At 38.7% G+C, this 13,555-nt stretch overlaps 1 protein-coding gene and 1 long non-coding RNA gene across 5 annotated transcripts in view; one reads left to right on the top strand and one right to left on the bottom strand.

Annotated features, from left to right (window-relative positions):
* LOC107223966 (zinc finger protein 395) overlaps window positions 1-13,555 on the top strand; it is a 92,558-nt gene that overhangs the window by 42,945 nt on the left and 36,058 nt on the right. For all 3 annotated transcript variants that reach the window (XM_015663853.2, XM_046731562.1, XM_046731561.1), the window contains exons 3-4: window positions 3,308-3,522; window positions 9,637-9,947. In XM_015663853.2, coding sequence (XP_015519339.1) covers window positions 3,308-3,522; window positions 9,637-9,947 — 526 coding nt within the window. The remainder of the gene's footprint in view (window positions 1-3,307; window positions 3,523-9,636; window positions 9,948-13,555) is intronic.
* Window positions 911-2,811, bottom strand: LOC124292912. Of its 2 annotated transcripts, none has more exons than XR_006902868.1 (3): window positions 1,495-2,811; window positions 1,329-1,422; window positions 911-1,236 (listed from the first exon to the last, which is right to left on the bottom strand). It is a non-coding gene; the product is annotated as an uncharacterized LOC124292912 (long non-coding RNA). The 2 variants fall into 2 exon arrangements; XR_006902867.1 differs by having other exon boundaries at window positions 1,329-2,209; window positions 2,317-2,811.

The raw sequence follows: 13,555 nt of genomic DNA, 5'->3' as shown, positions 1-13,555 counted from the left end.
TTTGGGCTTCCAAAGAGTCAACATAATATATAACGTACACTTCAAAATATACGTAATATTATTACATTAGAAATAAAAATAAATTTCAGTAACGCAGATTTCAAAATGAATCAATTTTTTTCAATGCAAACTCAATTTGTTGAGATTTTCGAGGTCAATAAACCATTGAAAGTAAATTGAACTTGAAAGTTATATTACACACTGTTAAAAACCAAGATTTTTTTTTTATGTCATACTACAATGGTTTTCGTTGTACAGAGTGTCGATTATATAGTTGAGAAATATTCAGCTATAGATTTCTATTTCTTAGACTTGCACATTACAGTAAATTTTGAGGTATGATCATTTTTCATCTGCAGTTAATGGGAAAATCTCGTACATCACGTCTATTATTATCGTGAATTTTTACTCTGCTACAGAGCATTAAGCGCAACGAGAATCGCCGAAGCGCCGCACCAAAGCCTTTCCATTCCCGTAATGTCTTCATGTGTAAGGTGTCTTAATTCCTGTGAAGTGTAAAAAATTTCTAACCCGATGCGATTTAATATGTCTATCAGAATTGTAGTAGTGCTTTAAAACATAGTTTTTAAAAAATTTGCCTTAGCAATGCCGTGCTATCACAAAAAGTAAATAAATAACGAACACGAAAAAAAATATCGTCCGGAGCAGGCACCACATTTGTAGTCAAAGTTGGACAGAATACAATTAGCTGTATTCTATGCAATCGCAATTTCAGTATATAATGTAAGTAACCACAATTGTAGTATCTATATTACTGCAGTTTTTCAGTATGCTACTACAATTGTGGTAGCATAAACTACAATTGACAGCAGTTACGCAGCCCCGCCATCGATATCTTTTTTTCTTAACAAAAGCAATGAAAACACTTGACTAGTCAATTTGTATTTCTTTATTGTTACTTATTTTTATTCATTGAACAGCTAGTTTACTGCAGCTACGTGATTCTTATTGCTTGCGTTTCGTTAATCAGCCACAACTTTCACTTGGCACTGGATTTTATTTATCTCTGTATACCCATACCATAGTAGTTATTGCAGGATCGCAGGTACAAAACTTTAGCATTCTGCGTGATGAGATCAGTTGAACAGGTGCAGGATATTAATACAGATATTGTACCAATTCACCCTCACAAGGAATCTTCGTAGGTAGACATCGACTAATTGTCGAGATTCTAGCGTGAACCAGATCCGACAGTGAGTCGTTGTGAAACAGTATCTAAGTTTACAACAGCGAAGAAGACACGTACAGTGGCTAAGAAGTAAAAATGAAACTGTTGATCTGGATAACTATCGTAGGTTTATGTTTACCTGTAATGCAAGTTGATCGTTGTATTATGGTTACAGGCCTGAGCATTACACGAACACCGACGTACGGTGAGTGCTGCCTTTCACTCGCGATCACCTGGCGCAAAACACCGTGTATTATAATATCATATTCGCAATAGCGGTAAAACCTGTATCAACTTGTAATGACCTTGATCGATTCTCCCGCGTTCGCAAAACAACCGGTGATGATAAACTTGTCCGTCATCGTCGTAAAAAGAGATCTTTTTTACCCGGTGAATATTCTCAGTCGAAATCGTAAAATTGACTTATACATAGATTCGCGCTAGTCAAAATTTCATTCTTGAAATACCCGCCGTTGAAACTCTGAAGAATCCGATGCCTAGAATTTTTTTGTCCCGAAACTTTTCGTCTAACTGGGTATCGCATTTAATTATCAATATGGTTTTTCATAATAGATTTCACTGTTTCTTGACGCAATATCATAAAACGAAAGTGCAACAGCTCGTACAATGTCCTCCGTGCTATGATAATGAGAAAATTGACGACCTTAAGCGATCAGCTGATTAGCTGATGCGACGCCATATTGCCCCAACCTCGCCCACATCAAGAATCGCTAATGCTGCGCTCCGTAGCATCTAAAAGCCCACTTTCCCCGGCATATGTGTGCGTATAAAGGAAGATCAGCAGCGTAGGACGTCGTTTAGTGCGTATACCTACACCAGCATCAGCCTCGTTACCCGAGGAAATTCCTGACCTCTTTTCTCAACGGCTTCTTCGTCATGATTCCTTGTTATTCTTAGATACCGATATTTCCGCTTCTTCTTCTTCGAATTTTTCCTTAGCAATCCCTTTCTGAAAGCTGGTAAATCCCCACGACGCTGTATATTGCGAAGTAAATAACCCTACGCGAACAAATAGGGAAAATAAATAGACGAGGAAAGATGGATAGAAAAGAAATCATGCTGGTATATAATTCGTTCGGACCACCTGCACCATGCAAAGCACTTACAGACTGTATGCGAGTCTTTTGCACGGTGCGGTTTGACCAGCGGGTAGGGTGCCCGCCCAGATGTCCGGTAAAACGGGTATATTTTCGTCACCGCTAACTGCACGAGTGGCAAAAGTCCCGATGAGAAGTCAAGCGCGGATTTGCGGCTGGCTCACAGCCGCGTTTTCTTCAGTCCAGGTGTAGCAGAGCACCAACAGCAGCAAATCACGATTATGCGGTGGTGGTAAAGTGTTGCGAAATTCTTCGTGGTCGAACGGTCAGCTAGTCGACGCTTACACGGGAGTCCTTATAATCTATCTTTGTCGGAAAATTAGCCGATAAGCGATCTCGCTGCACGTTGAGACGGCGCGTGGAAAAATGTGGAAATATGGTACACCACAGGCACCAACTTGCTTTCCCCTTGTTAGACGCAATTGATACTGTATTCATAATTGCACTACTTCGCAATTTTTATACGTGATGAATAATCATGTACGTACGCTACAGGCATTGTATAAATAATTAACGTGAGACGCCATCTAGTGGCAGGAAATATTTATCACTTGCACACAGTGGTATCTAATTTTTTAACCATTTCATTTCCTTATTATTTTTTTTTTTTTTCGGTGCGGTTAAACTGCAGGAATATGACGTCACTATGGGCGATTTACCGATCGTTTTAGCCTTGGTCTTAACTAAATTACACGAATATAAAGGGACAGAAAATTTTGCGCAAACTGGTAAATAACACCTGGTTGGTATCTGCGTCTGTTTTGGATCACAATACTGCTTATAATTAGTATCGGTTCGATTGATCTCAACTAGTCGAATTAGGGTGATACCTCAAAGTGCTAAACAAGTACCCAAGGTGGATTAGATGACATTGGTATAATCGATAAAATCCCTAGGGCATGAAAAGATGATTGTTAACTGACTCGTTACGCAGGCTTAATTCTTTTCATTATTTACTCGAAGATAACGACGCATCATTTCCTCTTCTTGTGTGTTATAGGTCGCGGAAGAGAAGGCCGAGCTCCGGCAATGACTCTGAGAGATCCTACGGAGGCGGTGAGAGGCCGTTACACGGATGTGGACGCGAAGGATGCCGGACAAACGAGAGGGGCGATTGCATGGACGAGTGTACCGCAGCCCTTGTTCTTATGTCGCTTTCTTGTTCACCTCACAGCCCTCACAACCCTCTGCCGTTACACTGCCAGCACAACTACGGTCGGTACACATTCATGTCGCTAATTATTTATCTCATATCCTTTGCCTCGTCCTTTATTGAAAGTGGTTACGAGAAAAATGAACCTCGATAATATTACCGAGTGTTCCATTTTTAAGAGTAATGCTAAATTCTGATAATGGTGGTTTATACTTTTATTTCTCTGAACGGTAAAATCATTCGAAGCTTGTCTGGTCGCTATTAAAAGATCGGGAAATTGATGGATAGATAAAAAAAATTTTTAAAAATGTGTGACTGAGCTGTATATTAACTTGCGTGCAGTAACCTCAGAATTAATGAAAACCAGCTCCTCGTTTATATCGATTGTACAAACTTTTCTTAACCATCTTAGAGGTGTAATCATCAATTCTGTAACTGGTCAAAGTTTGAAGAAGTATCGTTACTCAGAAAAAGAAACAGTGAGATGCGATCCGCTGAATTTATCCGTACGAATGGAAGATTTATCATTCTTTTATTAAACTTACATTTTGGCTGCACTGCCATTTTGAATGCACGCATGTCTCTCAGAAAACCACATAAACGTAGTGATCGTGATCTGGTATAGCATCAACTTGAAACAATGACTACGCAGTTAATCTTTTCTTCAACTGATTGTACGAAATTTGCGGTAAACAATTAATAAAAATAAATAAATAAACGTGTAAAGTTACATTTCCGAATGCATGTAATGTATATAAATACTCTGGTTGTGCGTGCTAGTTATGAACAGTTTGCAGCAACTTTCGATCTCGCTAATAGCATGTATCACAGGTTATTCACATCGATGTGCAAGTTAAACGAATACCTGTGAGAATGATCACTCAACTTATCGCACATATGAGAACGCCAAATCTACGCTCGCATAAATAGAAAATACAGAATTTAGGTATTTAGATCTAGTTCCACATGTATTCGCCAAATTTTTTCTTCATACCACGGTTAAATCCACTGGCGAATTATTGAAAAGAGGCGGAAAAATTTTTCATTCGCAACGTATCGCATCTACCAATATCAATTCGGTACAACTAACATAGAATGCTCCATAGGCGATGCTGATATTTTTATCAAACAGTGGCATTGGTGCTCACTAATTTCTTACAATTACAGATTTCTCTACAACTAGTTATCCCTGCGATAAAAGGTGTAATGAAATAAAAATAAAAACGTATGTTTTCGAAACTACACATACACACGCACACCCTGCGTGATGGTTCATGATCGAGATACAGAACTGCACTTTGCAAGACATTTTTGTATATCCATTCTGAACTGATTTAGGGGGCGGGCTGGTCAAATTCTGACAAAGCTTATTCTAAGAACCACTACAAATTGTATACAGATATTATTGGCGTATAGGTTAGGGCAATATGGCGTCAGACGGGGCAATCAGCTGATAGTTTCAAGTCAATTTAAAGAATATGAACGCACAAAGAACATCGAGCAGGCTGTCAAACTTTCATTTACCGGCATTGAATCGATGTAGAGTCAAATATAAGATAAAAACCACTGTTATAATTAAATATGACCCAGTTGGCGTTGGAAATTTATTTCACCAAAAGGCAATTGTCCAGGGTATTAAAATCCCAGCTCCAATGTTGAAGTTTGAATGTGAGCACTCTTGGAGAAACTCGTCCTATAACAGTATAGAATTCTGCGGAGTTTTCACGCCGACCAGGGAAAAAAAAATTATATGGCGAGAAATTTCTCTGAGTATATATGTCCTGTATAAGTATATACACTCACATAATAATAAGATCTGATGCCGTTATAAACGTCGAAAGGCACGCGTGTAGTACGAATCGAAGCGTGACTACTCGGCGACTGGATGTATTCTGTGTTCTGAGATAGCCTAACGGTATACACATACTTATACACGCACCTATTATATACACTTCGTCGTTATATACATCCGCGGAAGTACGTGCGATGAACTTACGTGTGTAATCTGTGTGCCAGGAATCGAAACGAAACGTTCTCAGCATACCTAAAATTTACAGGGCTGAGATATGTCAGTAGTAGCCAAGGTTCTGTGAAAAGGAAATACCCTTTGAATACAATATCGTATACTTCATTTGATTAGGAATAATGATTATACAACGTTGACTAAGAAAGCGTTGGGAAGATTTGAGTTTTCTGCATTCAAACAGCCCTCGTTTATTGTTTTACGTAATTTGGAAGCAGGGCTATTGGTTGTTTTACCTTAGTAAACGTAGTCTTACAATTAATACAATTTTTTTTACCCCAACTCAACTTCAACACGCATCAGTTTTGAAAAATTCCTTTTGATTTCTAGGCAATCTTTGAGTTTTTCTGCATATGATATTTTTTTTAAATTAATACTAATCGAGAATTATGGTAGCTATAAGTCAATTTGTTGATCTTTAGATGGGTCCAAGACAAACCCGATTCCAATTTTTCATAAATTTTCGTATGCAAGAAATGTCAGAGATTGTCTGTAAATCGTATCACAGTGCATTATGTCACAAGGGAATAAAGTCGGAGATTTCACCCAAGCGTATAGTCGATTTTTATTCCTGTTTTACATATAGGACTTTATTTTCGACTCAACTCTGGCCACATTATTGACTTGAAAATATGGTCTCGATTTATCCTTCTCAATGTCGAGTGTAAAATTGAGAAAGTAGATTATTGATGAAAAAATTCGTTTTCAAAAATGCATACAATTAGTATATGGGTATGGGTCAGCGAAAGCTGGAGCGAGGCAGCAGATCCAGGGCTGCAGTTCCTGGTGGAGGTGTAGGTGGCAAAGCCCCCGCCGGGGGGAGAGAATATGTCATTGAATATTGCACAATCATGTGACATCAATATCTATTCTCATAGGTAATCCTACTTTCAATTAAATTTCAAAGAATGTCATGAATTTCAAGTTTATTAATCGAAATGTTATGGGTTTGTTGAGTGCTTTCAAATTTTGAATTAACAATCATTGTAATTCTTTTATTCATGCGTAGGTGTGATCATTTTACTAATTTGAAAGCTAGAATATCATTGAAAGTTTAGAAAACGATAGAAAATAAAAAAATTATTTGCGGGAAATATGATTTCATATTTCTCACAAGTTTCATATTTTCCGCAAATCTAATGTATTTCTGTGGGAGAAATGTGATACTTTTTCCCCACCGATGAGGGAAAAAAGTTGAGAGGAAATAATATGCTAGTTTCGTCCCGCTTTTCAGTTAAAAATAGTTAAATTATTTCAACGGAACTGTGGCTAGTTGAAGTCGGCTTGGGGTGAAAAAAATTGTGATAAGAGTACGTTTTTCGACCCACAACAGCCGATAAATCTACGTTCAACTTCTGTACGACAACGAGTAAATTTAAACTCAGGGAAACTTTGGTCATTCTGCTTTTCTTTCTTTCAACTTATTCGACTTTAAATTGAGGTGTCTCAGTTTATTGAAATGATAGTAGTCTTCCGCATGAATCACAGATAAATTTTTTCATTGTCCTCAAAATATTTGATCAATGTAGGTAATCGATGCTCCTCCGAATCGGTGATATTATCTCTTTTTAACAGTTTCATTAAAATTTGATCATAATCAACTAACAAGGATAAATTGTTATATGAACATGAATTGTTTCCGGTATGGCTGGAGTCGTTATTCTGAATCCAGAAAGCTCGTTGTCATTGTCTTAGTCATAATTTTCTTTTTCGATTCTCTCAACTCTAGCAGCTACCTGGTTGCCATTCATCCTGTCTGAGCTGTCGCGTGACACTTGACGAGTCACGCGCAGCAATTCCCCGAAGTCACGAGCGTACACGTACCAATATTATGTACATCATACCTATGTATATATCCGCGTATTACCGCTCGTGATGATAAATACCTAGGCTGCAAGAGTGCAGACGACTAATGGTCGGAAGGATGGCCGGGGTAAATCGCGCTTGGTTTCAGCGACAGGAAATCAATATCATAAATATTTTTGTATCTTGTTTTACCCAACGTAAGGAAAAGCTATAATTATATTCAGAAAAAATCAACCGTTGTTAGAAATCTTCGATATTTCCGCAAATAACAAAAAATCTGGTTCGTCGTGAAATTTATCTAACTTGCTGTATTTGTTTACGAAGTATTCTCAGTCGAAAAACATTATTTCCAACACCTGCTTGGGGAGTTTGATTTTTCCCAAGTGCCCCATTTCCGAACAGTGGGGTAAAACAACGTTGGCGCATGCGTACGATTCAAATGTTATTAGTACTTTGCACACTAGGACTTTGACTGTGTCGCATGCGCACTTTCGAATAACTCAATTTTACGCCCTGTATCATTGAACGTAACTTACCTAACTCTAATTTCACAAGCTGTCGGTGGTATCTTCCGTGCTTCTCAAATCAGTCTCTTCTTCACAGATTTTGGAAAAAACAGCGTGTATCACACTTGCCAACAGGAGATATCTGAATTGCGTGATTGGCTTATTCTACGTTCACACGCATCGGGAATTTCCTACTTTCCGCACTTATAATACAATGTACCATTATCTTGGTAAATAACTGTCGAACTGCTTGTTGGATTTTAATAATAGTTGGATCAGTCACAAGCTGGTATTCAGCTCGAAATCATAAAGATTCGTTTAGCTGGTCACGAGATGTCATGGGCGAAAATTAATCATAAAAATCTAGACCTTCATCTTGAAATGGTCGAATGTGATTCTCTGTACCTCAAGATATGGAGATCTAGTAAAAACTCGACTTCTTTTGCAGCGTTTTTTCGTGTGACATCTGCAGCACAGAGTACAGAATTGACGAGAAAGACTTTGCGGTTAGTTTGGGTTGCGATCTGACAGCTACGCTGTTCTTAATCAATTAATTATCAGCTCAGAGTCACTCCAAGAAAGAAACGTGATCTCGTTTCGTATCGCTCGCTACGGTTGACCTTAGAATGAACCTTGAACACCCGCGTATTGCAAACGCGTAAGCGTCACTCCCATAAACTGGCGGCTATCAAGTTTATCGGATCTAGGAACAAAGATAAAAAATATAATACGTACTCCCAGTACAATTATCAACGCGCTTACGTACAACAATAATCTAGGTACGAAAATCTTGGGAACATGTTCAATGGATTTTATGGAAACTACAATGACATGCACAAACAATCAATTCAAAGTTTTATACATTCATACTCCTAAATATAGATCTGCTGCTGTTACTGTGGTTATTGTCAATTATTCTTATCATTGCTGATAATTTTTCGTCCATTATTGATCTCGTATACGAAATCTTATCGTCAGATTCAAGAACACTTTGAATCGTTGTTTATTGTGAGCAGTAACGCTTAAGTTTTTTTCACAAGTATACCTATTCAGAAAATTCGAGTGTAATATTAAAATTAGATTCAACAAAGGATCTTTTAATTTCATATTTCTCAAGTGATTCTCGAATGATCCTCCAAATATCGAATGCTTGGTACAAAAAACAATAATCAATTTATCAATTTCCGAGTAAAAGCATAAGGTAGCTCATTGTCACTTACGTAGAATTGATCTTTGGGACATCTGGAAAGCACTATGTAATATGTATTCCTATTTATTTGTTATTAGTGACCGAATTACTCGACAAATCATTGAATAAAAATTACTGAATTAAAGTTTTTTCACAAATAACTGTTAGAATGAAATTTTTTGCAATTCCTGCTAAATTATGGCTTTGTTAAGTTTTCGAATCTGGAAAGCCTGCCCTATCCAGCTCTATCATCGAAAAACCACCTAATTCGATCGTGCAAATCTCTTTAATAAAGGCGATGATGCAATGACTTACTGTAACTATAGAAAATAGTTTTTCATTCAATTCCGTCTTTTAGAGGCATGTTTGCTTCGTAAACAAAGATTTTTAACAGGAGTTCCCCCATAAGATGTTGTGTAAAAAATCGATTCTGCACAATTATAAAATCCTCTCTCACCGAGTCTATCAACAGGCGTAAAACTTTATATACGTTAGAAGAAAATTTTCAATTCTGAAAACCTGGAGCATAAATTCGTTCCACCGTAATCGCTTTTGTGTCCGAACGATCTATGCAGCAAAAACAATAAAAGAATTTACCTACTGCAAACGTGTATATTTGATGAAAACTTCGATTTTTTTCCCCACCGTTAAGGGTCATGGGGAGGTCGTAGTGGCGTGGTCGTCGGATCACCAGGAGCCGGGGGAGCTTCGAACAGTAGCAGCAGCGGCGCCTCCTGGCGGAGCGGAACTCCGAGTCCTCCGCTGAGCGACGAGGGCGCTCCAATGACTCCGTCGCCGTGGCCAACCCCGGCAATCCCCTCGTCATCTCACCACCATGCGAACACCCAGCACAACGCAAATACTTCCGGTTCCTCATCCTGCAGCACTCCGGGATCTACGACAACTCTGGATGAGGGGATCGTACTTGATTATCTAGGTGAACAGCATCCGCGCAAGAAAAAGGTAAGCAAAAAGTAAACCAAAAAACAAATTCTGGAAATCGACATCCTTTTCTCTGGCATGTCTCAGTTATTCTTCTCTAGATGATCCAGAGCATTTTTTCCCTCATTATATGCATGTAAGAACGGATGCCAGCACTGCGATGCTGAAAGTTTTCGAATATTCACCATAGAAACTACACAGAATATCTCTTTCTACTTTTTTCCAATCATTTCTAAGGTTCGAAGTACCTGTAACTCTCAATAGTTTTTGTATTTCGTGACCATGGATACTTCCGGGTTACCATTCCTCAGGCACAACGTGATACTTACGGATTTTTAAAGGCCACTTATTTCAATATCAGACCCACACACATACGTTAAAACCGTGATAAGACGGCGTACCGAATCGTTATATAGAATGTATTTACGTCAACAGTCATGCACAAATTGATTATACAACATTTCCGGAAAACGATAAATTTCTGATTAACCGTCCTTTGACCTGAAAAAATGTACAAACCAAACTAAAAAGCCAACAATATCGGTATTTCAACTACAATACAATATATAACTTGTGTTCCTTTAGTTACATCGTTTTTTTAACTCATATTGTCGTGAACTTTTTCGGACACTTTAATAATCAAAAATACATACAATTTTTTACTGTTCATTATCTTTAAAGTTTTAATTTTGCGTCACTTTGATTTCGTTTTCACGTTAGTTTAACGTCAGAGTGCAGTGACGGTAGAATCTTTGCTCATTGTCAGCTTTGCTCGTACTTGCCAACTTCTTTGCACGCAGCGCTGCGTCCGTAGCTATGGATGATGGTACCCGGGGCTGGTCAGAAGACCAGCGTTCCTGTCTCTAAAAATGACGATAAAAATTTTTCCATACCGACACTAAATACACCTAAGTATACAGAATCAGTTTCAGTACGAGAATTTGGGTTTTTTAGAATGTTTTTTGATACAAGAAATCTATATCTAGGAAATACTTGTTCTTAAAATGGCCGGTATTTTTTTGTTAATCTACCTTTAAATCATTGTGAAATTGCACACTCACTGTGTTATAATTATTTATTCTAAATATACCATCTGGTAGCAAAAAATGCACTATACGCTGAACATATTTGAAAATAAAAGTTGTTTCTTGCCGGAATCTTACTCTTTTTAAACGTATCGTAACCAAAAAAAAAGTATAATCGCTTTCACAACCTTTTCTGTGCATTTATATTCGTATAATTCAGCTGAAACTGATGCTCAAACGATCAGCTGATCGCACAGTCCGCCGCCATACTGGATTAAGGTCCAATACATATGACTGACAAAATTAGAAGTGATTATTCGTGTACGCCTAGTTAAAGAATCTGCGTTAATCGCAAGCTAGAGAGGCGGGCAACTGGCCTTCATACCCACATTTGGTATTCGAACTTCGAGGCACACATTCACAGTGAATACATAGATGCAGGAACAGAATATTTCTCGTTTCCCAAGACTTGAATGATTATTTTCCTCTTTTTTCTTTTATTTCTCTTCTCCGCTGCCATCTCCTGTAATATTTTTAATATACCCACCACGATGACATCAACGAGGTTACGAATCAACTAATTAAACTAGTCGTAATTGCGCATTTGGCACACGTGACATCACTGCGCTACTGGCTTGGTCGATTTGAAATTGGAGGATAGCAGCTGTTACATGTAACGTGTGCGCGAACCGTGCATGCGTAAAGCTCTGCAAAGATGCACTGCGCGAGGAAAGACGGAAGGAGGGCGATCCCACTTAATGTCAAGCTAAAAAAGATACGTAATATCATTGGCTATTCGCGACCTGAACCGTTGAACTGCAATCGTGTAGACAGCGCCGTAGCTAGGTGCGGGCGAACCGGGTGCCTGCCTAGAGCGCCCTCTTCCACAGGGGCCGCTATTCCCACAAGTTCGTGGAAAAACAAAAAAAAAAAAGAAGAAAATGTTATGTCAGCCCTAGTACCACTGGGAACTAAACATGTGTCATCCGTATGTACAGAATATAGGTATGAAGCGAAGTATCTAACATACACTAGTTCACTCTGTACTCGCACTTGGCTGCCAAGTGTAGCATTACTATCAGTTGAATCTTTCTAGGGGTTGTTCCATATAAGATGAATAGTAGTATATTTTGTTGCAAGTGTAGAAAGTGGGCAATTACGGATGAGCGTGAAGTTGGCAGCGTGAACCCCGAAGGCGATTGCTCTGATCACACGAGTCAGATATCGCCTGTCCGCACGTATGACATGATATTCTTTCCAACACCTGTGAAGGGAAGTTTGATTTAAGAAGCAAAGAACGGGCCACTAACGGGGCGTAACATTGGAGTTGGTTTATTTACGCTCACTGATACAAGACGTAAAATTGAGTAATTCAACAGTGCGCATGCGCCAAACACAGTCCCAATGTTTAAAATTGAGGAATTCAGTTGTGCGCATGCGTCCGTTGGCCCGTTGTTTTACGCGACTGTTCGGAAATGAGGTACTTTATGCACACTGCGCAGACTTCGAAAATTGAAGTTTTCAAGCAGGCGTTGGAAAAAGTATTTGTAGATATTTACTTAAGAGAACAATTCATTTGACCAAAATTATTTTCACAAATTAATCTTTACTAATGGACACACAGAGACATATTTTGTACAGTACTTTTCGAGGCACCTACAAAACGCGAACCTATGCAAATGAGCTACCTTAACACACCACCCTCAGATTGCAAACATTTATACACGTGGAAATTGAAATGAAGTTGTACAGAAGGCCATGGGGCGTAGATATTTATTAATTATTATTCATGCGCACAGCTGCCTCCGTAGCGTGGGTGCAGGTTACAACGCTCTTCCGTATTGTATATGACGGTAAGCGCAGAGTTCGCGGGATGCATGTTTTCGCGTTTATATCAATACCGGTATCTGGTACTCAAGGTTATAACACTAGACAGTGCGTTCGGGCATCGGTACCGATTGCCGTCGGCAAAGCTGCTCAATTTTTTAACTTGCACACATCATTTGCCACATAATAAGTTTAACACGTTTCAGTGTGCTGCTGCTGCTGCACATGCTTTATACGCAATTTATTCAACGAGCAAAGTAACGCCTGTGCATTATGCAACGGCCACATATGGGTAAATTATGCATTCATCATTACGTAATCCTGTATCAATGATTATACATATCTACGCATATATTAAACACATAATACACGAATGCGTGGGTGAAGTATCAGAAAAAATTTACCTTGTCAATTTACTTTCTGGCTGGGATACATGAGGTGTAAGTTACTGGAATATCGGTATGCAACCTTCGAGGAAATGTTCTTAAATAATTTCACGGCATACTCGCGACGCGACGGGACTAGGAAAAAAAGACGCGAGTATAATAACAGCGAGTATGAGTGACCTTCCGCATTTTACGATATACATGTCTGGACAGTATACTATATTATAAAAGACCCCGATGACAATGAGATTTGTTCGTTCTTTGACATTGCCTGATACATATGATCTACCTTGGTGTACTTTTCCTTTGCCGTAAGGCCCCAAACTCAAAAAAGGAGGACAAGCTGCGCCGACTTCTGCCATCAGGATCCTGCACGGTGGATAGAGCTATA

Source organism: Neodiprion lecontei, chromosome 2, assembly GCF_021901455.1.
Source record: "Neodiprion lecontei isolate iyNeoLeco1 chromosome 2, iyNeoLeco1.1, whole genome shotgun sequence".
In the NCBI taxonomy this organism is placed as follows: domain Eukaryota; kingdom Metazoa; phylum Arthropoda; class Insecta; order Hymenoptera; family Diprionidae; genus Neodiprion; species Neodiprion lecontei.
This window is presented reverse-complemented; position numbering and strand designations above follow the sequence as displayed.